Source organism: Notamacropus eugenii, chromosome 5, assembly GCF_028372415.1.
Source record: "Notamacropus eugenii isolate mMacEug1 chromosome 5, mMacEug1.pri_v2, whole genome shotgun sequence".
Taxonomy (NCBI): Eukaryota; Metazoa; Chordata; class Mammalia; order Diprotodontia; family Macropodidae; genus Notamacropus; species Notamacropus eugenii.
This window is the reverse complement of record NC_092876.1, coordinates 227,018,647-227,045,609: the sequence shown is the minus strand read 5'-3', so window position 1 is coordinate 227,045,609 and position 26,963 is coordinate 227,018,647. Positions and strand designations below refer to the sequence as shown.

The 26,963-nt window shown below is 34.6% G+C and overlaps 1 protein-coding gene across 1 annotated transcript in view; it reads left to right on the top strand.

Moving 5' to 3' along the window:
- Positions 1-26,963, top strand: part of SCN9A (sodium voltage-gated channel alpha subunit 9) — a 190,472-nt gene that overhangs the window by 85,392 nt on the left and 78,117 nt on the right. Inside the window, exons 2-11 of the mRNA XM_072612196.1 lie at positions 5,273-5,580; positions 10,773-10,891; positions 11,265-11,354; positions 11,977-12,105; positions 14,554-14,645; positions 15,638-15,850; positions 21,216-21,279; positions 22,359-22,500; positions 23,879-24,085; positions 26,549-26,836. Coding sequence (XP_072468297.1) covers positions 5,323-5,580; positions 10,773-10,891; positions 11,265-11,354; positions 11,977-12,105; positions 14,554-14,645; positions 15,638-15,850; positions 21,216-21,279; positions 22,359-22,500; positions 23,879-24,085; positions 26,549-26,836 — 1,602 coding nt within the window. The 5' untranslated portion in view covers positions 5,273-5,322. The remainder of the gene's footprint in view (positions 1-5,272; positions 5,581-10,772; positions 10,892-11,264; positions 11,355-11,976; positions 12,106-14,553; positions 14,646-15,637; positions 15,851-21,215; positions 21,280-22,358; positions 22,501-23,878; positions 24,086-26,548; positions 26,837-26,963) is intronic.

Sequence of the window (26,963 nt, the reverse complement as noted above, 5' to 3'; positions counted from 1 at the left end):
TATATAACTTCATAGTATAACAAAGCAAATTTTTACACTAGCTATATCCAAAAAATAAATATCTGATTTTAAGTCCATCATCTGTCTTGCAAGGAGGTAAGTGTTATATTTCATCTTCAGTTTTTGGATTCATGATTTATTGTTATGGTGATCAGAATTCTTAAGTCTTTCTGATTTTCTCCTTATAATTTGTTCTCCTATTTCTGCTCACTTCATTCTGCATCGGTCCATAATTGTCTTCCCAATTTCTTCTCCAATTGCGTATTTCATTATTTCTTAGGGTACAATGATATTAGGGAATTATAATGTGTTACTTTAAAAAACCATAATTTGTTTAGCCATTCCCCAACAGGACACTCTCATCATTTACAGTTCCTGACTACCACAAAAAAATACAATATAAAGATTTTATAAAGATTTTTTCGTCTTCATTTTTCATTTCTTAGATATATCAGCCTACTGGTGCTACTGGGTCAAAGGATATGTGTAGTTAGGTAACTTTCCCAGGATAGTTCCTAATTGCTTTTCAGAATGGCTAGACCAATTCAGAACTCTACCAATTTTGCATCAATGTACTCGTTTTCCCACAATGTCTCTGACATTTATCATTTTCCTATTTTCTTCATTTTTACATTGTGACAAATGTGAAATGGATCTGTAAAGCTGATTTAATTGGGATTTCTCCATTAGTGAAATGGAGCATTTTTTCATTTACCTATAGATACCTCTATACCTAGGTTCTTTGCTTTGGGAACTGCCTGCTCATATCCTTAGAACATTTATCAATTGGGAAATGGCTGTTATTCTTACACATTTTTATCAGCCACTCATATACCTGGAACAGAGACCTTTATTGGAGAAATTTGTTGCAAAGATTTTTTTCCCAGTTAGTGATTTCACTTGTAATTTTTGCCATATTACATGAGTTCAAAAAAATTAACTATATAATCAAAACTCAATTTCATCTTGTTTGATTATTTATTGTCACTTATTTAATCATGAATTATTCCTCTATCCATTGATCCAAAAGATAATTTCTTCCCTGCTTCTCTAATTTGCTTATAATGTGACTTGTTATATCTAGATCACATATCCATTTGGAGCTTATTTTCCTGTTGTACAGCAGCTTTGTTTTTTTTTCTCCAAAGAGTGAGTCCTGTCCCCAGTGCCTGGGATCTTTGGATTTATTCAATGCTGTGGTACTCTGGGTGTGTTTTACTCCTTTACTTCTTTGTATTGTGTACCGTGTGTTGCACTTTTTTTTTTTACCAGTGACAAATCATTTTAATTATCCCTGCTTTGTGAGGTAGTTTTAGATATAACTACTAACAAGCTCTGTTTCCTTCCCAGTTTTTTCATCATTTTCCTTGAGCTTCTTGATCTTATGTTCCTCCATATGATTTTTGCTACTATTTTTTTCTATTTCTATAAGTTATTCCCTTTGTAATCTGATTGGCATAGCATTGGAATGGTAAATTAGTTTAAGTAGCATTGTCATTTTTATTGTATTGGCATACAATAGAGGAGTGTGTAGAGTAATAAGATAATAAGGTAAGAATGGAGGATGAAGCTGGCAATACTAGACAGCTGTGAATGTCAGACAGCTGTGAATGTCAGACAGCTAGTTATCCCTGAGCACTTTATTTTTTGTTTTTTGTTTTTTTTTATGAAATAGGGAGCCACTGAAATTTTTAAGGAGAAATGTAATATGATCAGATCTCTATTTAAGGAAGATAAGTCTGATAGTTGTGTCAAGGAAGGAGAGTATAGGTAGGAAGATTTGGTAAGTGATTATTACAATAGTGCACATGAATGCTAATGAGGACCTCTACTAGATTGGGGCAGTAGGAATGGTGATGAAGGGAGACAGCATGGATGGGAAAGATGTGGGAGAGAAAAGAAAAGGGAAGAGTCCATTATTATGTTCTTCTTTGCCCTTATTTCATCCCCATTCTTATTTCAACGTAAATTTCATATAGAAATTTTATCTGATTTTAATTTTATACTTAATATAAAATCAATACAAAATTATATTACATAAATATGTTATAAAATATATCTTATATTTTATATCTAGATTATATAGTGATAATCATAATTATTAAAATGTATCTATTATAAATAGAAATATTTACACAATTTTATTAAATAGATAATATTTAATTTTAGACAAGTATAAGGCATAACACTGAATACCATCAAAATCTCTCTTTTCCTGCATCTTTTACAATATAATAATATCTTCCTTTACCTCACTTTATTTCCTGGAGCTTTTTTTCTCTATCCCTATAAGTTTCTCTCTTTCTTTTCTCCTGACATGACAGGTGAAGTCCTTATAATGATCATTCGATCAATAGCTATGACCCATCAAGAACAAGTGGCATATATGATTTGGGTTAAGAAAGTGAGAAAAAGGATACTCGATAGTGAGTTGTAGACTGGAATAGAAGGAAGAAGAGGCTGTAACAATACACTTTGAGGGACTATATCATGAAAATCTGGTCCCATTCCACCGGTCTCCAAGATATCTTCAGTTCCTACTTTGTCTGGAATCAAGCCATTTATTCTTTTGAACTATAACACAAAAGAGAATCAAGTATAACCTTTCAAAATGTGAACACTTTGCATAAGTGTGATATAAGATTTATCAGAGAGGTGGCTACTTTCAGATTAGCCTAGCTCTTCTGCCTATCTACAGGTTGGTGGCTTTCTACATTCTTCAATGGAATACTTCAGTTTCCTCATCTTCAGAGTTCTGGCTAAGATCCAGATGGCACCGGGGCTTTATCGGTTAGCCTCAACAACCATTATTTGACTGTAAATGGTGGTTGTGGTTTTTGTGGCTTCCAGTTTCTCAACAGTCTGGTATTCCTGTTCTTGTCCAGCCATTTCAACTGTGCCCCATTCTTCATGACCCCATTTAGGATCTTCTTGTCAAAGAGAATGGAGTTGGATTTCTTAATTCTTGTCCTATAAATGATGTCTTTGATAACTTGCTCCATAAATTCCATTTTTGGTCAGAATAGGTATCGTGAGGATAATCCAGGAATTGAATTCAGCAAGTATTTGTTAAACATCTGTTCTGCAATAAGAAATGAAAATTCAGAGGCAAAAAAAAGTATCACATTCTTTTACTCAAGGAACTTACATTTTATTGTGGATATACATATATACAGAGATAAGTAAATATAATTTCAAGAGAAGTCTTAAATATGTAGGAGAATCAGGAAAAGTCTTACATAGGAGGTACCATTACTTCAGTACTTTTGGGGTACCACCTAAAAGAGCTGTTATAAATACTTTTATACATAAAGGATCATTTCCTCTTTCTTTATTTTCTCTTGAGTATAGGTATAGCAGTAGTATCTCTGAGTTAGTATCTCTGAGTCAAAGGGCACACATCATTTAGCAACTTGCGTATAATTGCAAATTGCTTTCAGGAATGGTTATACTCATTCACAGGTCCACAAACAGTGCTTCAGTGTACCTGTTTTTCCTGTACCTCCTCTAACATGTATCATTTTCCTTTTTTATTATCTTTGGCATTCTGAGGGATATGAGATGGAGCCTCAAATTATTTTAGTTTGGATTTCTCCAAAAAGCGGTGATTTGGAGCATCACCCAGGTAGTAAGTGTCAAGATTTGAACTTAGGTCCTCCTGACTCCAAGGCCAGTGCTCTCTTCACTGTTCCACCTAGCTGCCCCTTCCCTGTATTTTAAAATACTGACAGGAATTCAGCAAGGGAGTGAGTTCAAGGTATAGGGAACAGTGTGAGTAAAGATGCAGTATTCAGAAAGATCAGGGTGTAATTACAATCAGAAAGGTAGTGGATCTGTCAAGCAAGAAATTAATAGCTACTGCTAACTAAATTAATGGGGGCATGAGCTCCTCTCCTGCTCTGAAGCTGTCTGTAGGCAGAACATAGAAAGAATGAGAAGCTTGGATATTTGGACTGGCTTCTACACTGGTTCATTCTATTGTGGCGGTTGGATGATGTGTTTTGGAAGGAAGGAGAAAGCAAGAAAACCAGGTAACACTGTGCAGTGGCAGAGCGGGGCAGCTCTGGGGAGTCTGGTTACCTGGGTGGCTTTCCCTGTGTGTCTGCATCTGTGTTCCCTTGAGCTGCTTATGTCCCTAAGTAAAGTTTTGTGCTTTGGGCTGTGCTGTGAAGTATTTAAGATCTGAGGAATGGAATATGCCTAAGGACTAAGCAATAGCGACTATGCATGACAAGTTCAACAGTAGCAGTATTCTGTGGTACACTTTTTGAGGTCCTTCCCCAAAGTGACTCTCTGAGGTCCTATACCCTAGCAATCAATGGACACAGAACACTTGTATAAGGAATATGAGGGAGACTAGTCATTTGGTTGAAGCATAAAGTATGTGAAGGGGGGGATGTGAGAGAAGGGTAAGGGAGCTCCAAGGTCTAGATAAGAAAATGGAACTTGATTAGGCTGACTATAAAAGTCTGCTTCAGAATTTCTAACAGGAATGACATTACCTGGTCTATACATACAAATTGTTAGTTTGGCAGCTGTGTCAAATGAGTTAAGGGGGTTAGGAAAGGGAAAGGTATGGAAAAAAGGAGGGAGAAAGACCTAACACCTTCCTCTCCCCCCCAAAAAAATCAGCAAGCAAATAGGCTTCTATGTCATCAACTGAGTTCAAGATCTAACAGTGCTGGTTTTCTAGAATTTGCTTATTTAGGAGCTTAAAGTCTGATAACTAACCTTTATGTTCATCAGCTCGCAGTATTCTCTGAATGAACCACTCTCCTCCGTGAATGATAGACATCTATCATTGATAGACATCTATCATTGTACCTAAATGATAGTGTAGTACAATACAATAATTGATAGTTAAGCCATCAAGAGGTCAAAGTTTAATAAAGTGGGATAATGGAGATATATTAATAAAATATTCAAAATCAAAATTTAGAGAGATTATAAAGGAAACAAATTAGACTGAAATAATATTTTTAATAGTTCATATTATCATTTTTATTAGTTCACAGAGGTTACAATCTCCTGATCTAGAGGAAAATAATCACAAACCATAATAATGTATGGACTTTGGATTGATTTGATTTACTTTCAGCTGCAATGTCATGTTTGGTGGAGAATTCAGTTGAAGCTCTTAATCCTAGTTTTAAATGTATATATACATATATATATATTCATATTTTAGAAAAAGTACTGCTTTTTTGGTTATAATTAAAATATTATTTTTATGAATATTTTCTGTTCTTCCCCCCCATCCTATCTCATGCAGGCCTCTTATATAAAGAAAAGAAAGGGAATTAACATTTACAGGATGAAAAGATGGCAATGTTGCCTCCCCCAGGACCTGAGAGCTTCGTCTACTTCACCAGAGAGTCTCTTGCACTCATTGAACAACGCATTACTGAAGGAAAATCTAAGGAACCTAAAGAGGAGAAAACAGATGAAGAAGAAGAAGGTCCAAAGCCAAGTAGTGACTTGGAAGCTGGCAAACAGCTTCCATTTATTTATGGAGACATACCTCCAGGAATGGTGTCAGAGCCCTTGGAAGATATGGACCCATACTACATGGATAAAAAAGTGAGCATTTCCTATAACCCAAAAGATAGTATATTAGTTTTACTTTACCAACAGGAAGAAATTTTAAATTAAGATAAGGGAATTTGATGAAGATGAAGGTGGGAGTTTATATCAATGGTATGAATCTTCATTGTAAATGCAATAATTTGTTAATGAGTATTTGTGAGAGAGGAGTAACAGGACTGCGAAGTTCCATTCAGAACAAAGATGAAGCAGGATAATAAGAGTCAGTAATGAGCAAGGGCTTTCAGTAGGGCTCATCAACTCATTTCCTCAATCATTAAGTAAGCATTTATTAAGCACCTGTTGTGTGTCAGGCACTCTATTAAGATCTGGGAATACAAAGAAAGGCAAAAAATAGTTCCTGCTATAAAGTAACTTAGTCAAATGGATTAGACAATATGCAGAAAATATATAGGATGAATTGGAGATGATTGTAGAATAAAAGCACTTAGATTGAGGACCCACAAAGGCTCCTTGTAGAAAGTGAGTATTTAACTAAAACTTTAAGGAACCCAAGAAACAAGGATTTATATTATCCTAAATATATCTCATATTATTCATAGGGTCTGCAATTCAATTATTATAAATTAATCCTTTAAAACGTTTATCATTCCTTTGTTTTCAGTGGTTCCCTATTTAAAATACAAATGACCTTAGGAAGTACCTTAAGCCATTAGCGAAAGTAGGGATTAGTTTCAGATCACTTTCTAGTGCTGGCTAATTGAGAATAAAGCCTTGTGGGAAAGAGACATAGGAGAGAACCCAATGTGGCATCAGGAAGCACCAGTCAGGAAAAGCAGAACACTCAATACCTAGATATTATGATGAATTTGTAGTGAGTTGGCCAAAATGTTATATTGCTTGCCTTTTCTTTTTTCAGTCTGATAGTTTATACTACACAATCAATAAGCATTTACTATAATATTAATTGCATTTATTATAGTATATATTCTTATATAGTGTATGTTATAGCTATATCATGGTACTTAGTATGTATCAAGCACTGTGATTAGCACTTGGGGATATACAGGAAAGCAGAAACAGTCACTGTTCTCAAGAAACTTATATTCTAATGGAACAGACAGCATGACATAAATAGGTATATATAAGATTCAGGGTAGAAACAAAGTAATTTTAGAGAATGAGGAACCAGCAGTTTGAGGGACTTAGAAAAATCCTTTTGCAAAGGGTCACATTAGAACTGAGTCTTAAAGGAACCTAGTAATTCTATAAGGTGAAGGTGAGGAGAGAGAGCATTTCAGTTATGAGACAGTACAAAAGCATGAAGGTGGGAGATGGAGCATAATGTGTGAGGAACCCCAAATAAACAACATGGTTTGATCATAGAGTATTTGGTGGAGAGTATTGCATAAAAATCCTGGTAAAGTTGTAAAGAGCTTCAAATGCCAGAGATATTTTTATTTGATCATAGAGCTAATAGGGAGGCAATGATGTAGGAGGGAGATCTAGACCTATTTTAAGAAAACCACTTTGGAAGCTTTGTTGGAAGATGGATTTGAGTACATAGAGACTTTAGGAAGGGAGGTCAATTAGGATAACATTGAATGAGAGGTGATGAGAGCTGAACTAGGATGGTGACTGTGTAAATGGGGAGAAAGGGATATACAGGAGAGGGCTATGGAGAAAAAAATCAACGCAAATTAAAACTAAAAGGACATCTGAGACAGTAAGCTAGTGTAGTACATTGAGTGCTTGAATAGGAGTAAGGAAGACCCGTGTTCAAATCCAGTCTCAAATAAATTGCTAGCTATGGAACCCTAGGCAAATTAATTAAACTCTGCCTCAGTTTCCTCACCTGTAAATGGTGTTAATAAGAGTCTGCTTCACAGGGTTATTGTGAGGATCAAATGAGATATTTGTATAGCACTTGCAAACCTGAAAGTAAATAAATATTAGTTATTATGAGGATGATGATGATGAAGAAGAATCTAGCATGAAAATATTTTCAAAAGGCTAGCAAAATGCAGCCTATTATTTAAAAAAATATTCTTCTATATATGCCATAGGAAATTGTGCAGTGTGCATCCCTTTTCTATAGTGGAGAGCAGAGTGATTTTTTTTGCCTTATTGTTAATGAAGCAGAATTCCATGGATTAGACCTTAGGAAAGTATTTTAAACTGAGCGAGAAGAAAATTTTGCAAGGTAAAACAAAAGCTATAAATGCCAAGAATTTCTAAAATGCTTAGAGATTAAATTTAAGCGCATATCTAATGGTTTGGATATACTCTTGTGTTTAATCTAGTTAATGTTTTGTTGCAGTTTGTATGTTAAATGATGTTAGAATCTCCAAGCCTATTTAAATAGCAGAAAAGTTGAGAGGCAGCCCAAGTGGAGGATTTTCCACATCAGAACTCCCTATATCCATGAAATTTTAAGTCTGTTTAAAAAGGAAAATCCTTGTTGCCATATGGAAAAAGGAAAATATAACATCAGTTACATTTTGATTAAGTATGATGAATTTATATTCTTTATAAGTTTTCAGTTTTCCATCCAAAATAGAAAAACATCGTGGAACCATATTGATTGTCACCCCCAAATAAACTGCTGGAGTAGATATGATTGGTTTTTTTTGTCTAGTGATTAAAAATAAACTTTCTAGAAAATTTTGAAGAGGTTAAGTATCCACTTCTGGTAACTGAGGACTAAAAATCTATGAATTACTTTCTGTAAAAGCTGGCCCAAATGAGTGTTTCAGCACACAGAATAAATGTTGTTTGATGGCAGGACAAACATAAACGCAAAACTTGTGGGGGGGCAAAAAGAACAACAAAGTAGATGATAGCTCATAAGATAGTAATTTAACTTAAAGGAAGCACAAACCTAGCACATTATTAAGAAAGGGAAATTCATTTTAAAAATATTTTAAAAAGCACAAATATTTAAATTTTAGAAGAAGCAGTGGGAAAGCTGGAAATGTCAATATATTTCGTTTTAGCAGTTGTAATGATAGAATAATATATAAAGAGTAGAGATGAATACATTCCCATTATGAGTGTTTTGTAATGAGATAAAATCATTAAAGGTCATTGAAATGAAATCTTAATCAGTTTCATTAGATTCATAGTCCATATAGACATTAGGAGGGCAAAATTCTTTTCTTTTTTGAATATAGAAAGTTACCTACTGATTTTACATGATATTGAAAATAAAATAATGAAATACCATAACTGAAATTCCTGGACACAGGAAACATAAAATTGGACCAAGAACCCAAATCTATCAAGATGATGTAATGATGATGATGATGTTACCGTTGAGTAGTTTCAGTCATGTACAACTCTTCATGACCCCATTTGGGGTTTCTTTGGCAAAGATACTGGAGTAGTTACCATTTCCTTCTCCAGTTCATTTTACACATGAGGAAACTGAGGCAAACAGGGTTAAGTAACTTGCCCAAGGTAACACCACTAGTTAAGTGTCTGAGGCCAGATTTGAACTCAGGTTTTCCTAACTTCAAGCCTGGCATGCTATCTACTCTGCCACCTGTTATTATTGTTATTAACAGCAACAATAATGATAATATGATGTCCCCAGTCTAATCAGCTCACACTATGGAAATGGTAATGTAGAACAAGCTTGCTGGTTACTACATACTGCTAGAGGGTTGCACAGCTAAGTAAGTATCTGAGACTGGATTTGAACTCAGAAAGATGAGTCTTCCTGACTCCAGGCCCACACTCTATCCACTATACCACCTAGCACCAGTTTAATAAGGAAGAGAGTGCTCAAAACTGGAAGGAGGCAGGAACAGAGAAGACTTGAAGGTACAAGTGGCACCTGAAGTAAGATAATAACTACTTAGGGAAAGCTTCCTATTCTCTGGGAAATAGACTGACTCCCTTTCAACAGGACTTGGACTAGGCAATTTCAAATGTTCCTTCATGATCTGACACTATGTGAGTCTATTCCAACCACCTTTCTCATTCTCACCAAATTGGAAACAAGAAAAGGCTGGTGAAGAAAGAAGAAGAAAATCACCAGAAGATCAAAATTTTTAAAATGATAAATCATTTACACCTTACACCATTCTCAATGACTTCAAGGATTGTGTAGTAGGAATATATTTTCTTAGAGAAGAGGTTATGTGTAAATATTTTTATCGCAAATGTTACATTTATTATATTTTCACCAGTATAGTATTATGTTTTAAGCACTTTCTGTCCAATTAAGTTTTCTCTTAAGATAATTAGCCATATAAAATTGGTTAAGAAATTTAATCTCTCATTTTCTTCATCTGAAAAATAAGGTGCCCGGACTAGGTGATTCAATCTTCCCAGCTGTAAAATTCCATGAGTCTATGAAATTTTAATTTTACATAGATGTTAGATTTGGGGGACATTATTAAGAAGAAAACTTATTTTTATTAATTATCTGGCCATATAGAAAGCTCTCATTGGCTTTTCATATAGCTGTTCTCTAATAGTGTATATAATGCAGTTATCTTTTTCATTAAATTAATTTAATGTATTGTGCTTTCAGTGATACTTAGAATCCCACATCTGATTAATTTTTCAAATAAAGGAAAAAAAATTTTCTTCCCATAATTCATCCCCAGAATAGCAACATGCCATTTCATCTTGATTTTACTTAACCTTAATTTTCATAAAAACTCAGCATATGTTTTTTCCTTCAAAAATACAGCTCACAGTTCTGGTCCATTGTTAGGTGTATGGCTAAAATCTAGTTGGTTAATCTGAATATACCATACCAGCAGAGAAGAAAGTTGCATGATAAATTTAAATATAATCATTTTAACCACAAATCATCATAATTTATTTGAATTATAAGGGAATATCATTCAAAAAAATCAGAGTACAGATGGAAGTTTCCCTTAATTATTATCTTATTCAATCTCTTCATTTTATAGATATAGGAACTGGAACTTCTAGAGAAAAGGGGACTTGTTCAAGGTCACAAAACTAGCTAATCAAGTGAAATAGTGTAGACAAACGGTTTTGCAAACTTTAAAACATTATAAAAATGTCTATTGTTATCGTTGTTAATGTGATAGCTGGTGTTCATCCAGTATTCCTTAATCCACCCTTCCAGTAGTTTGGGAGACTGTCTGTGTTTGAAATAAATTGTCATGAATAAATAAAAGAATCTATGTAATTAATTTAAAATTTTAATTTTTCCGTTTCACACCATATTCATTTTTCTCCTACAGACATTCATAGTATTGAATAAAGGGAAAACAATTTTCCGATTCAGTGCCACCCCTGCCTTGTACATTTTAACACCTTTCAACCTGATCAGAAGAATTTCTATTAAGATTTTGGTTCATTCATATCCTTTTCTAGTGTCTTTTTTGAGAGGGTTTCTTTTAAAAACGAATTTATACTGAATGAAAAGAATTGTCATTCAATCTTCAAGTAATGCTTTTCCACTTTGAAAAAATCACTTGTGTTAGTTTTTCAACTTGATGGAATTCCATATCTTTTTAGATATGCATTGACATATAGACTAAGTCAACCTTTGGAGACTGTGCAAATATTTGGCACTGTATATGCCAACTGTGGAAGGTGGGGGCAAGAAGGTTTTTGTGGAAAAAATTTTGTCAGAGATTTTAAATTTTCCTTATGTAGACAATTGTCTTGATGGAATGGTTATAATGTCTCTAATATGACTTATTATGCTACCTTCCTTGATTCTGGCCTACCTTGTTCAGCATGCTCATCATGTGTACTATCCTGACTAATTGTATTTTTATGACGATGAGTAACCCTCCAGACTGGACAAAGAATGTCGAGTAAGTTTGCCAACCAAAATGCAGATTTTAATGCTTAATATTCCTTAGTCTATTCTGAATTAGAATGTTCTCTATCCCTTTAGGGAAGTCATTAACTTGATGTTTATCTCTCCTTATGTGCCGGTATGATAGTTGTTATATTTTTTTTCACTTTTGAGTAATGAGGATTATTAGGGATGTCCCTGAACTATTCAGAGAGTACTTCATCGGATTTAAGCTTGTGGTCCTGTGAAATAAGGACCCAACTTTTATAGATCCAGAGAGGCTCATCATCAGTTTGGCCATAGAGTGATACATTTTATTTTTTTGGTTTTTTTGCCTATAACTCTCTAAAACAATGTACTTAGTTATAGAGAAGATTAAAATCTCCATTGGTGGTGGGAATGGTCATATCAGTGAAATTACAGATTTTTGAGAAACTAACAGCATATTCAATCTTTGGCTGTGGACTATTTTAACAGAAAAAAACGGACACTACATTGATCTTGTAGAATGTCATGAGTTTTTGTTTACTACTCTAGGGAAGTGATTTATTTACAGAGATTCAACCACTTCCAACTTCTTTGATCAGAGATGTTGTGCTATTTGGGGTTGTAATGCTCTTGTGGGTACTTGCCCTCAGGTACACTTTCACGGGAATATATACTTTTGAATCACTGGTAAAAATTCTTGCAAGAGGATTCTGTATAGGGCCATTTACTTTCCTTCGTGATCCGTGGAACTGGCTTGACTTCATTGTCATTTGTTTTGCGTAAGTATTGTCAATTTTTTTTATTTTTAAATTATATGTATATCTCCCAAAGATCTTCAGGGTGTTTGTATTTAGTTCTCAGAACCTGACTGTAAAGTAGAAACTATATGTTATCCATTTTTCATGGCTGAAAGAGTAATGCATAGGTTGATTTTATACTTTGTCCAGGTTCATATACAGAACTGAAAAATTCACTAAGCACACTGTTTGAGTCCCAATAAATGCATAAAAATTCAGAAGAAAATATTTTAATAAATATGACATCCCCCTGAATCAATCATTCAGTAAGCATTTATGTGCTAGACATTGTATGAGGCATTGGAAATAAAAAGAAAAAATATGCAGCAATTGTGGAGTTGAAAGGACAAGGAGCTTATATTCTCTAGGGGGATACAGATACACAAATAGATGATATAAGGTATTTGGGGGGAGACTGGACCTCAGTAGCAACTGTGGTGAGCTTTAACCCTAATCTCTGTCTTTGTCGTTCTCATTCTCTCTCTCTCCATGTGTATATGCATATGCATCTGTGTATAGGATATATCATATATGGGCAAATGTTTAAATGCATGTGTGTATATATAAGTATATGTAATATGTATATAGGTTTGAGCTCCCCCAGGCTACTAGTGCCTTCCCCCTCAAAATAATTACCCTGTATTTATGTTGTAGGTCTTTCTCTGTAGAATGTAAACAAGTTGAGGTCAACTACTGTTTCTTTTTCTCAATTATATTGTCATATTGCTAGCTCTTTGAGGCTTATAATTATTCCTAGTCAATAAATTTTATGTGGTACATGATGTATGAACAGTTATATGTTCATTTTCTCTCTATTAAAATCAATTTCCTTGGTGGCAATGAGAGAAACACTGTCTTTGCTGAATGTAAAATATTACTGTTTTTTTAATGAATTTCAAAAGCATAAAGAGGTCCTGATAAGAGACATGGGTAAGTAACATAAAGAACCCAGTCTCTAGTGTAGTGTCTGCCATCATGAATGCTTATTCTTTAATCAGTTTATTGGGATATGATGTTGGAGGCTCACCTTCTTACTAAAAGAATTACACATATGCACAGTCATATACAAACTTGTAAATGTTTGACAACTGGCTCTCCAGGGGGGAAGATGTGTTCACCACACACTTGTAAGTTTTAGCATTCTTTCCATCACTCTCTTAAGTCTAAAGTTCTAAACAATTCACAAAACCATAAATCAATTCCTGATTTTCAGCATTTGCCAGTTTTCAAGATGTAAATGCTCTTTTTTGAAATTTTAACAGTTGACCATTGCAAACTGCTGTGAGCTGGCTCCAGCACATTCCTGCATATACATAATTAAATAACAAGAAAATGTCTTGCTATATAATTTCATTTGGAAATGAAAATAGAAGGTACATTTAACAAGAATGTGTATTGATATACAGGGTGTTCCAAAGTCTCAGTGCAGTTTTAAATTATTAAAGCATGCAAACATGTATACATTTTATTTATACATATACACTTATGTACACATAGGTGTATATATGCACGTACATATACACATATGTGTATTATACTCACATATATGTATAATGCATCGCATACATCACATGAATGCTACATATATGAAATGCTTGTTGCATATATGTTCGTACATATACAAGCAAACATGTTGTATGTGTTATGTGTATGTACTAACATTGTATTTCCATATATCAACATATATATGCATCAATGTATGCATGCTTTAATAGCTTAAATTTGTACTAGGCTTTTGGAACATTTTGTATATTAATAAATATATATATGATGTATTCCCTCTAAATACTGCATACATATATACACACATGCATACATATATCCAGCTTAATATTGCACTAATTCAAAACTTTTGGGACAATCTGTATATTCATACCTACACACCTTTTTAATTTCTTTCTGTTTTAATTTTCAATTAAAAAGTATTTTAAGATGTTCTTTATTGTTATTTTAAATGGTAGTATTTTCAGAGTGTTCTGTGTTGAAACATCTCTTTTTAAACAAACCCTCATAATTAGTCTTTCTTAAGATGCACTAGTATTAAAATGCTGAAAATTAACTTTCTTCAGCTCTATCTATTCAGCACAGGAATGGCCATAAAAGGGGATATCCTAGCTTTTATATGGTATATTTTTACAGATAAAAATATTTTCAAGCAAATTATATTGTCATATTGCTAGCTCTTTGAGGCTTATAATTATTCCTAGTCAATGAATTTTGTGTGGTACATGATGTATGAACAGTTATATGTTCATTTTCTCTCTATTAAAATCAATTTCCTTGGTGGCAATGAGAGAAACTGTCTTTGCTGCATGTAAAATACTACTGTTTTTTTAATGAATTTCAAAAGCATAAAGAGGTCCTGATAAGAGACATGGGTAAGTAACATAAATTGTCTAAATTCTGAATAACTCTGGTTTAATTCTACAGGTTTTTAACAGAATTTGTAAACCTAGGCAATGTTTCAGCTCTTCGAACTTTCAGAGTCTTGAGAGCTTTGAAAACTATTTCTGTAATCCCAGGTAAGACGTGGTTGATGTGAAGCATTAGGCCCTTCATATCTCCAACTGTGGGTTGTTGTTTTTGTGTGTGTGTATGAGTGTGTTGTCACTGTGTTTGTGTGTGAACTCCCTTATACAGATATGTGACAGAGTTTGTGGATCTGGGCAACGTCTCAGCGTTGAGAACATTCAGAGTTCTCCGAGCGTTGAAAACAATTTCAGTCATTCCAGGTGAGAGTGAGATTAAACACCGAGGCTGATTTTGATAGCACTACTCAGAATACCTAAAAGCAGGCATCCAGTGACTATAGATTTTTAATGAAAATACTTTGCAATGCACTGACGTTAGAGTCAAAATCAGCCTTTGAGTTTAATTAATTGCATGAGTCTTGCAGAAGGTATGCAGCCCTTTGGCTCGCATCTCCATTTGAAATTTTCTTTCCTTCCAAAATTCTGCCCTTTAATGTACATGCAGGATTGAAAATTTCAAATAGTCTTCATACTTTAGTTCTTAGTAGAATTAGGAAAATAAAAAGATGGCACAGTATTAGCATGAGGCATTGCATGACATAGTTTTATCAAGATGCTTTTTCTCTTCAAACAACTTCTTAACTGAACATATACATGTTATTCATTATATGTTACAAGTCAACATCTTTATTACTGAACCTTTAATGTATAATTAAAGGGAGTCAGTTTGTTTGAAAATCATTGATGCAGTGATGGTTTTTTTTTACCTCAGTTTTGCGATGAAGCATGAACATGCCGGTTACTCTTTTTGGTGTTCCAACAAGCGTTTGGGACTATCTTATGTCATGTGTAATCAAGCCCTCACAGTTAACACGTAGACACAAATACTGAGCTACATATTCACCTTTCTGAACTACTCATGTCAACAAGACAGCTTCACTGTTAAGGGAATTCTGCATGTCTCTTACAACTTGTGGGAGAGTGAGTTTGTAATGTTATGGGAGGGTACTTGATTTTACCATCATGAACACCTCTGTTTTCAGGACTGAAGACTATCGTGGGGGCCCTGATCCAGTCAGTGAAGAAGCTTTCTGATGTCATGATCCTGACCCTGTTCTGCCTCAGCGTGTTTGCTCTCATCGGGCTGCAGCTGTTCATGGGCAACTTAAGGCATAAGTGTGTGCGATGGCCTCTAGAGGATGAAAACATAACCCTAGAAAACATTAATGTTCTTTGTGAACCAGAAAATTACAGAAGTAAGAATCGCTGCTATTATCGAAATAAGACTAAAAGCCTGTTGTCTTGTGGGAAATATGAAAGTGTGGAGTTTCTAGAGCAGGCATAACTGTTCAGATGCATTGACTAGTTCAGTCAGCTCGTCTATGCTTTCCTTCCTTTGTATGTTTGATGATAAAAAAAATCAACAAGACAGTGCGGTAGGGTAGAAAGAACGCTGGCTTTAAAAGAAGAGGACTTGGTTTCAAACCCTGCCTTTGGGATATCTCCTCTTGTTCCCCTTCTCCCTCTTTCCTCTCCCTTTTCTTCTCATTATCATAATATTTGAGAGACAGCTAGTGACACACTGGATGGAGCACAGAGCCAGAATTAGAAAGACCTGAATTCCAATTTGACCTCAGACATTTAACTAGTAGTGTGACCTTGGGCAACTTACTTAACCTCCGATGCCTTTAGTTTCCTCAGTTGTAAAATAGGAGTAGCAATGCCTCCTACCCCATATCTGAAGGTTATTTTGAGCATCAAAAATGAGATAATATTTGTTTAAAAAAACAATTAGCACAGTGCCTGGCACATAGTATACATGGTGTAATTTTTTTCCCTTCTCCCTTTTCTTTCCATTCTCTTCTTTCCTCCTCCAGCACTCCCTTCTACCCCCCATTAGATGTTTTATCTTGAGCAAGTGCCTGGGACTCCATTTCATTTTGTCCTCTATGAAATGAGAGGGTTTCACTAGCTGTCCTTTAATGGCCCTTCCAGCTCAAAGACTATGATCCTGTAATTTCAATTACATTATCAGATCAATTATTTGATCTTTTAAGGATGGAATTTGTACACACAGAGGGCGGCCTCAGAATGCTGACAAGAAGAAAAGCCCCCAGAACCCCAATCAGGTACCAAAGAGTTACAGTTAAGATCCCTCAAGACTTGGCAGCTACCAATATAAAGGACTGGAGTTTGGAGAATATGATATCCCCCAAAGCAAAAGATATAGGCCTACAACCAAGAATGGTTGTTGTTGTTGAATGTTGTCTCTCAGACAACACTGAATGTAATTCTATGGGGGATGAATAGACATTTAATGAAATAGATTATTTCTAAGCATACCAGATGAAAAAAAAACAGAATTGAGCAGACACTTTTGAATGAAAATTTAGGAGTCAAGAGAAACACAGAAAAGTTATATGCATTTGACCAATTGGAAGGAATTATTTGGGGAATAATTATTTATATGCTAATAGGGGAAAAGAAACAAAGGTTTCTCAAAATCCAGTTATCTGTAGAGAAAGTTAAATAGCTAGATAGAAGGCCAGAGATAGATTTGTTTTAGCTATCATCCATCTAGCTATCATTTATTTGTATTTTGATTTCTTAAAAGGCAGAAAATGATAAGGGATTATCCTAAGGAGGAAATGAGGAGAAAGGGAAAGAACTCACTATCTCATGAAAGAGACACAACATAAGGAATATATTCAAATATGGAGGGTTATGGGGGGAAAGCATACCATAAACCTTGTTTTCTTTTGAAACAAACAAAAAGATTGAACAGACAAATAACATTTAGGTACAGAGCATAATGCAGAAATACAAGAAATACAACATATATATGGAGGTGGAGAGGTCAGAGAATAGTAAATAAAAAAACAGACTCCCACTTGAGATGTGGGGAGCATGATGGAAATAAAAGGAAAGAAACAAAGAGTACTCACTATGTGACTTTAAACAAGTTACTTAACCTCTATAGGCCTCATTTCCTCATTTGTAAAATGAGAGTTTTGGAATTAGGTGGTCTCTAATTTGTCCTTTAAGCTTTCATTTAAAACTATTAAAATGAATAATTGGTTGATTCGCTGCCTTAAAATTCAAGATACTTTTTGATTTGAGAACCTGTCAGGTAAAGATATTTTATCCAGATAAGTTCTGCATTCCTCCAAAAGACAATTTTGAATCCCTAGTCTATAAAAGCCGTGCACTGTTAGACCAGAGGCTCATCTTCTTTGTACAGTATCCTGTATATCACCCCTCAGGATGTTACTCCATTTGAAAACTCATCACATAATTCCATTTTTTTCTTTTTATTTTCTGTTCTTTTTCTCAGACACCCAACACCCCCAAAATGTATTCATCTGTTAGTAATGATCAGTTTGCCTTTAAGAGCAATTATGCTTTATTTCTTACCTTGTAGTTTGAGTGGTGGTATAAACAAAAACAAAACAAGTAAACAGGAAAGAAAAACACCATCAACAAAATGATGAAATTTATTAAATTAGCATTCATTGAAAATATCTGAGAAAACCAAAAAAATTATCTGGTTATAGCATGATGCTAATGTCAGTCCCAACTACGTTTCCAGTATGGACTGGTTAGCTTTTGAAAAGAAGAAAAGGTGTACAGAATGTGAACGTTATCCTGTATTCTGGTTGTTGTCCTGTCGTTTTCAGCCATGCCCAATTCTCTTTGACCCCATTTGGGATTTTCTTGGCAGAGATATTGAAGTGGTTTGCCATTTCCTTTTCCAGCTCATTTTACATATAAGGAAATTGAAGCAAACAGGGTTATGATTTGCCCAAATGATTACACAGCTAGTAAGTATCTGAGGCCAGATTTGAACTCAGGAAGATGCATTTCCTAACTCCCGGTCCAGATCTCCATCTATAGTAGTGTCTACTAGTAGTCTATCCACTGTGTCACCTAGCTGCCTTGTGTTCTACTTACCAATATCATAAGATCCTAGTTTATATAAGTAAAGATTTATATCTAGAAGGCACTGAATCTTACAGATGAAGATGAGACATAAAGAAGATAAAGTGATTTACTGAAGGTCACAGAAGAGTTACTGAGCCAGGATTTGAACATGGATCATAGGAGCATTGATTTAGTGCTGGGAGTGACCATAGAGGTTATACTCTTACTACTATACCACAATGAATCTATATAATCCTTTACCATAATGAATTGGTAAGAATATTCAAATAGCTTAAAGCCTGACAATAACACTTTCATATTTCCACTAGATCTGTAATTGCTAGAAATGAATGGGAACATGAATAACTGGCAAATGATATATGGAGGGCAAAAGACATCATGAAAAATGAATATATATATATATATATGTATACACATGTAAAATATATTTGTATTATGTTACATATATATTACATATGTGTGTATATTCTTGACTTGAAAGGGAACATCCTTGGTTGCAGTACAGTTGTTTAAGATAAGTTTTTTGTTTGCACAGGAGAAAAATTAATTAATATAATCCCTTGACACTTTCATCATATCTTCAGTTGACATTTTATTCTTTTCCTATATTGAAACTTATGTGCAAGACAGTTACTTTTCCCTCTATATTTCTGATTCCCTCTGAGAAAGTTTTTTCTAGATTTCTGCATTTCCCTCTTAATTTTCCATCCACTAATTTTCTCCATGTTGGTTCTTGACTCTTTAAATAATAATGTTTAAATGGTTAATTTTTAATTGTGATCCGACTGAATCCAAACTAGAAAATGTGTCATCATAGAATAATGATTTTCACAGTGATTTGTTTGAAATAAAACAAAGTGTTTCTTAATTAGGAATGGTGGTTGTCTGGTAATGTAGGTTTGCCCAATTTTAGTAATTCCCCCTCATTTCACTGATACTTAAGGTTCGACAGATTTTTTTGCAAGGGTATTTATACAGAATTTGTAACATATCTTTGGTTTCCACTAAATTAATTTTGAATTTACATTGTATAATCCATTGCCATTTGTATTTCCACAAATGTGGCAGTTAATTTTAGGGACCTACAGAACTGTAAAGTGCATTTAAAATAAATTTATATTTATATAAATATTCAAGGTATGGTCTTCTACTTACTGGGAGGATGAAAGAGGTATACCAAATCCTCATTTATTTGATGCCTTAAATATCATTAAGGCCAGAAAGATTTGATGCACTTTCAAAGGAATTGATTTTTTTTGTCTACTAACAGATCACATTGCAGTATCCAATTCTTCCTTTTTTCATTGAAAAGAAATACTGCAGTTAATTTTTTTAAAATTTCATTAAAAACTCTCATGGGACCAATGATAAATGATATTCTTAATGACTATATTGTTTAGGGATTATGAAATGTCCTGACCAATTTTAATTACTCTTATTTCTCTGGCTCATCATTTTTTCATTCAATCAAGGAGCATTATTTCAGTGGCAGATTTTCTGCTAGTGATCATCATTTTTTTCTCATTCTAGAATAATTATGATCCAATTAATCCTGAATTGCAACTTAAATTCACACTCTTTGAAATTATAATTATGTAAATGTGGCCATTGGTTATAGTCTGACGGAAATAAGCAGTGCGAATTTGCACCTTACTTCCTAACTACCTGGTTTGCAGATGCCTAGAATTCCACATTTGCAAAAGTCCTTTTGGATTAAAGTGAACAGAGGAATTTGGACCTAGTTGAATACACTTGGAAGAAATGAGTAAGCTTTATCAGCCATCTATAGTAATTTTCAATGGCTCCTCCTTGCTTAAAGAACTAAAATTCTTTAGCTTACTATGAATGATCATATCCTTTTTGGAAAATAGAGTTTATTATACATCTTTGTCTGTAGGCATAGCTATTTCTGCATCTATAAATGAGGCAGTAGAGCATAGTGGTGGCCTTAAAGCCAGATAAAATCCAGATGTAAATCATGCATTTGATAGACATTGACTGTGTGACCCTTAGAGAGTAACTTAGCTTTTCACGGGTCTAGACAAATCTCTAAGATGCCATAGCTTGTATAACCAATATAACCTGTTTTGGTAGAAGGGATTTCCTTACCTTCAAAAGTTCATTCTCATTCTCTCTCATGACTCTTTAATTTCAAATGAATTGTTTGTATGAATACACATATAGATATACATATGTATGTAGTTGTCACATATTATATAACACACATTTCATACATACCCATACACATGTGTATATAAACATATGCAAATATGTGAAGATGTAAACATACACATGCATACATGATAGGGAAGAATTTGAAGACATAGAGACTGAAGCTATGAATTTGTTGGTGTAGGAAACTATGTGCATGTATGTGTGTAGAGAGACTGTTTACATTTATATGCACATATGGACATGTAAATACTCAAACAAAATATGCATACATTATGTGTATATGTGTATTTATGTATGTGTATATACATCTATACACACACATACCTGAGAAAAAATATCACCAAAGAAGAAAAAGGAAAAAGAAAATGAGGTCACAACCTTAGAAAATAAAACTTTGTCAATTTCATGTCTTTCTTCTTGCATCCTCCATCTCTGTGCTTTTATGCTATATTAACTCTGTATACTTATTTAGTTAAGGGACTTTTCAATATTCTTCTTAAACAGGCTATTTCTATCACTTGGAAGGACAGAAGGACGCTCTTCTTTGTGGTAATGGCACCGATGCAGGGTAAGTGACACTGAATTTTTGCTCCACAAGCTACAAGTGGGCATACAACGCAAATCAGTCTGAGAACCAGAATCAGTGGTCAGGGCCCCGTTTATTTCATTCATTTAAGGTTCTAATGAATAAAAGTAATAAAAATAATAAAATCGCATGCTTAAAAATTATACATCTAGACAAAGCTTGAAATAACGTAGAAAGTATCTCCCTTGATTTATTGTTTATGATTTTTCTGTCCTTTACTTGGAGGGCTGAGAAAGTAGGGCAGACTCCTGTTGTCAGAGTATACTTTGAAAAGTTGTGATATGGTTTCAGACTCTCCCAGAAAGAGATGGTATGGTGTCTAGGATAATTATAATTATTATTCACACTTCCTGGCCCTGATTTAAGAATTGCTTCTGTGAGTCTAACTGCCATAAAGCTATTAGAAAACATGGCTTTGGGTTAATGACATTTACAAATAGAGACCATGGTTTTATGCTTTTTCCATCTTAATATATATATATATATATATATATATATATATATATATATATATATATATATATATATATACACACACACACACACACACATATACATATGTACACACATACATATATGTATGTATGTATTGTACAGTGTTCTGCACATAGAAAGCACATAATCATTTTGTTGGATTGCCTTGCTATTGTGTGCCACAGTACATGAACATTTGGTAGTCAAGAATGATTTAAGAAAAATTTAATGCACTTAATACATTAAGTCTGGTACCAGACCTATAATTGAATCCTTTCCCAGTTTATGTTGGATACTGCTGGTCTAACCTTCAAGAAAGTTTAAAGACTTGACAAGAACCTTCTCGAGGGAAAGTGATTACCTGAACATCTCTATGAGTCATACATAGATCACTCTCATATCTAATTCACTGTGAGCTTTTTGCTGGTAGGATTCTGTTTTGAATAGAGGCATTTATTTAATTCCTATGTAGCTGTTAGCAGAGTTCTGTCTTTGGATAGAGATTTTGCATTTGTATACTACTTCTGAGGCATTCATTCATTACTTGTGCCCTGAACATACTCTTAATACCTCTTTTTTACATGTAGCCAGTGTCCAGAAGGATATATGTGTGTGAAAGCCTGTACCAATCCAGATTATGGATACACAAGCTTTGATACTTTCAGTTGGGCATTCTTGGCCTTATTTCGACTAATGACTCAAGACTTCTGGGAAAATCTGTACCAACAGGTAAGAGCCTAGTGAAGCAAGTACTGTATTTTGTGAATGACATAAAAGGGAGAAAGAATTGATTCCCCTGACTGAATTCCTAAGGAAGGTACTTTATGAAATTTTAAGGCAGAATTTATATTCTTAATAATATTTCATTAAAATTAGGCTGGTTTTATTTTCAATACTAATGAACTGAATAAAGAGCTTTTTTCTAAGCCCTCACCTCTTTTAAGGACTCTGTGATTTTCAAGTCTTTCAAATTCTTAATTTTTTCTTACCTTAGTATAATGTAGTTGAAAACTACTAGTAATGAAATTTTAGGAATGCAGTTTGAAAAATGGAATATCTACTGTGTCACTTAGGCAGCTAGGTAGTGCAGTGGATAAAATATAACAGGAGGACCTGAGTTCAAATCCTGCCTCAGGCACTTATTAGCTACAGGATCTCAGTCACAGTTTCTTCATCTGTTAAATGGGTATAATCATAGCACCACCTCCAAGATAATGTTGTAAAGTGTTTGTAAACCTTAAAGTGCTATCTAAATGCTAGCCATCATTGTTATTAGTAAGCAGAGTTCCTCCCCCTCACACCCCAGAGCAACCAAAAATTACCCACTCCCATTCCAATACAGTTGCATCAGAACTAAGATCAGTAATAACGAGTGGGAAACTTTAGTTAGTTTCACCCTAATTAGATGCCAGAGTAGTTTGCCATTTCCTTCTCTAGCTCATTTTACAGATGAAGAAACTGAGGCAAGCTGAGTGAAGTGACTCACCCAGGTTCACACAGCTAGTAACTATCTAAGACTAGATTTGAACTCAGGAAGATGTCTTCCTGGCTCCAGATCCCACACTCTATCCACTGAGCTGCCTATCTACCTCTAAAATGGTTGCCAAGTCTATTTTAATCTGGCTCCTTCCTCATTCACACTGGGGAATTTGTGGAGTCTGCTGTGAGCTTGATACCTGACTTTGAACACCTTTCTCTAACCTAGAGAACCCAGAGATCTAGAATTATACCTGAATACAGTCTTTATATGAGAGGAGGGCAGAAGTTTGTGTTATACATATTTTTTGTTTTCATATTAGTAGTTTTTCATTGGGATATTTAGTTTATTCCTGGAAAAGTACCTAATATGAATAATAACATATTAACGTATGAAATTGTATATGTATTGACGTTCTTCCTCTTATGGTTAAAAATGACTTTGCTAACAAAACGTTGCTGTATAATAAAGCATAATCTCCTTGAGGACAGATCCTGCCTCATTTTTGTGTTTGCCTCTCTAAGGCTTTATACATGGTAGGTATAATAATAATGCATGAGTTATAAGTGAATTATAAATTGAACCTAAACAGAACAACTATGTTGTTTTTTTTTTTTTCTCCTCTTCTAGACCTTACGTGCTGCTGGGAAAACTTACATGATATTTTTTGTGGTGGTGATTTTCTTGGGCTCATTTTATCTGATAAACTTGATCTTGGCTGTAGTCGCCATGGCCTATGAAGAGCAAAACCAGGCAACTATTGAAGAAGCTCGGCTAAAAGAGTTGGAATTCCAGCAGATGTTAGAACGCCTTAAAAAAGAGCAAGAGGAGGCAGAGGTAGCTGAGAGCTCACTTCAAAATCTTCCTAGAAATAGACGTCTTCAAAGTTACTGCCAGAATTCCTATTCCCTGACCCCCAAACAAGATTTCTCTAATGGCTTCTTTTCCTAAATTGAATGGAGGCTCACAACTGTGCTTGAAGCACATTTTGAAAGAAACGGAATGTTTTAGGGAAAGAATCACCTCTCCCCTGTTTCCAGCTACCCTGGTTAGAGTCTACTGATATCACTTCAATTCATGCTCTGTTGAATTGTCCAAGTGGCCATCCTAGGTCCTCCCCCACCCCATGTACTAAAATCCACTGGCTCCCTAACAGGGTCAAATGTAAAGTCTTCTGCTTGACGTTCAAAGTCCTTCATAACCTGGCCCTCCCTCCAGTCTTTTTACTTTATAAGCCTCCCCGCTCCCTGAAACCACCCCCTACTAATCCACTATCAATAACACTAGCTTCCTTGTGATGCGTCTAACATGAAACTTTTATCTTCTGACTCCAGGCATGTTCACTTACTATCCCCCACCCCCATTCATGGAGTGTTCTCCCTCTTCCCCTCCACTTTCCCTGGCTTCCTTCAAGTCACAGCTAAAAGGGAGCCTTTCTCAATCCGCCTTAGTTTTGGGCCTTTTCTCTGTTATTTCTAATTTGTCTGTTATGTCTAATTATTGTCCAATTTGTCTAATTTCTAATTGTCTAAATATAGCTTGTTTGTACATATTTGTTTGCAAATTGGATGTAAGGTTTCTAATGGCAGGCACTGTCTTTACCTTTCTTTATATGACAAGCTCATAGCACAGAACCTAGCACATGGTGGGTACTTCTGCTTGTCATTTTTATTATTTATTAATTATATTATCATAATTAATTGATATTATTTGTCATAGATTACTTAATAAATGCTTATTGGTTAATTCATTGATTTGCTAAGTAATTATCAGGGTACTTCCTGCCTTCTAGGCATTGAAACTTAAACTTCTGAACATTTTAGATGTAAAAATTTTCTGCAGCCTTATAGCAGTTGTTAATTACAAGTTCTAAGAATTTTCCTTAAGGACCACAGATACCTTTATCTGCAGTCATGAATTTCTATTATCAGTTAATTCCAGACTTTTTATTCTATATTACTTTCTTTTTCTTGATACCTATCCCTCATTATGGGTACTAGAATTATTATTTGAATTGAACTTGTTTTAATGAACATATCATTGTTAATTAGAAAAATTTATATATCTTACAAACGTAATTCAGTACAATTATACAGGTAATAAACTATTAAGCATTAAGTTGTATTATAATACTAGTTTAGGCTGTTGGAAACAGGCTGCAGGATATCATTTATACAACAAAAAAGTAATTGTAGCCCACATTATAATCAAATTCCCACTAAAATTCTATTCCGGTGCCTCAGTTTAGTACAAAAAAAAAAAAAAAAACCAATAGATTCCATCTGATAGAGTCCCACACCTCTTGAAAGATGCTGAGTTACAAATCAAGTGACAGACAAATAATTGATGCTTGAGGGCCGATCTAGATATGTTTGGAAGCAAGGATGATCACCTTGTTGGCTGTGGGGTGTTGGATGTGGAGTAGTCCATTTGAAACTCTAACAGGCCATCCACTAAATCATGGGAAGATCATTTATTTCATTACAATGAAATAAAAAATCCATGAAGACTTGAAGACCTGAGAAAGGAAACATAGTACAGTGGAAATATTGATGACTGTAGAGTGAGAGAACCTGGGTTCAAATCCTGCCTCTGGCACTTATTACCTATGTGACCTTGGGGAAATCACTTAGCCCCCTGACTTCAGTTGTCTCTTCTATAAAATGATGTGCTAAGAGTGGATGGCCTCTGTTGTCCTGTTCACCTCTGTATCTATGATTCTATGAAGGAGAATAAAATCCTTATTGTATGGAGCTGGCATGTGCATAGCATTAAGATCACTAGACATGAAATAAAACCTGGGTTTTCACTCTACCTCTGATATTCATGAAGTGTGTGACATCTTCGTCCCTCTATAGCCTCAGTTTCATTTTGTAAAATGGGAAGATAATACCTGCAGTATCTACCCCATAAGTGTGTTAGGGAAGGAGGGTGAGGATCAGGTGAGGTATTAAATGTAATTTGTAGATGTGAAAGCACCATACAAATGCCAGGTAGGTAAATGACATATTGGACAGAGCACTGGACCAGGAGTCAGGAAGACCTGAGTTCAAATCCCACCTCAGAAACATACTAGCTATGAGACCCTGGGTAAGTCATTTAATTGCTGTCTGTCTCAATTTCCTCATCTGTAAAAATGGGCATAATAATAGCACCTATGTCTTAGGGTTGTTATCAGGATAAAATAATATTTTTAAAATGCTTTATAACCCTATATAAAAGCTAGCTATTATTATTACTGATTTTTTGAAAATGTCTTGGTTTTGCTTCTGTTTATGTAATCTCCTCTTGATCTCCCAGGCAATAATAGCAGCAGCTGATGAGTATACAAGTATTGGTGGAGGCAAAGTTATGGGACTTTCAGAAAGTTCTTCTGAAACATCCAGACTGAGCTCAAAGAGCGCTAAAGAAAGGCGTAACCGAAGGAAGAAAAAGAATCAGAAGAAACAGTCCAATGGGGAGGAAAAGAGAGATAACGAAAAATTATCTAAATCTGAATCTGATGAGAGTATCAGGAGGCAAAGTTTCCATCTTGGTGTTGAAGGACATAGACGATCTCGAGAAAAGAGGGTATCTTCTCCCAGTCAGGTACTACCTACTTAAACATTCATTCATTGATCAACAGTTATTCATTACATGCCTATTGTGTGCAGACATTAGAGATCCAAAGATCAAAAATGGCACAGTATCCACTCTCAGCTATCTTATTTTCTAC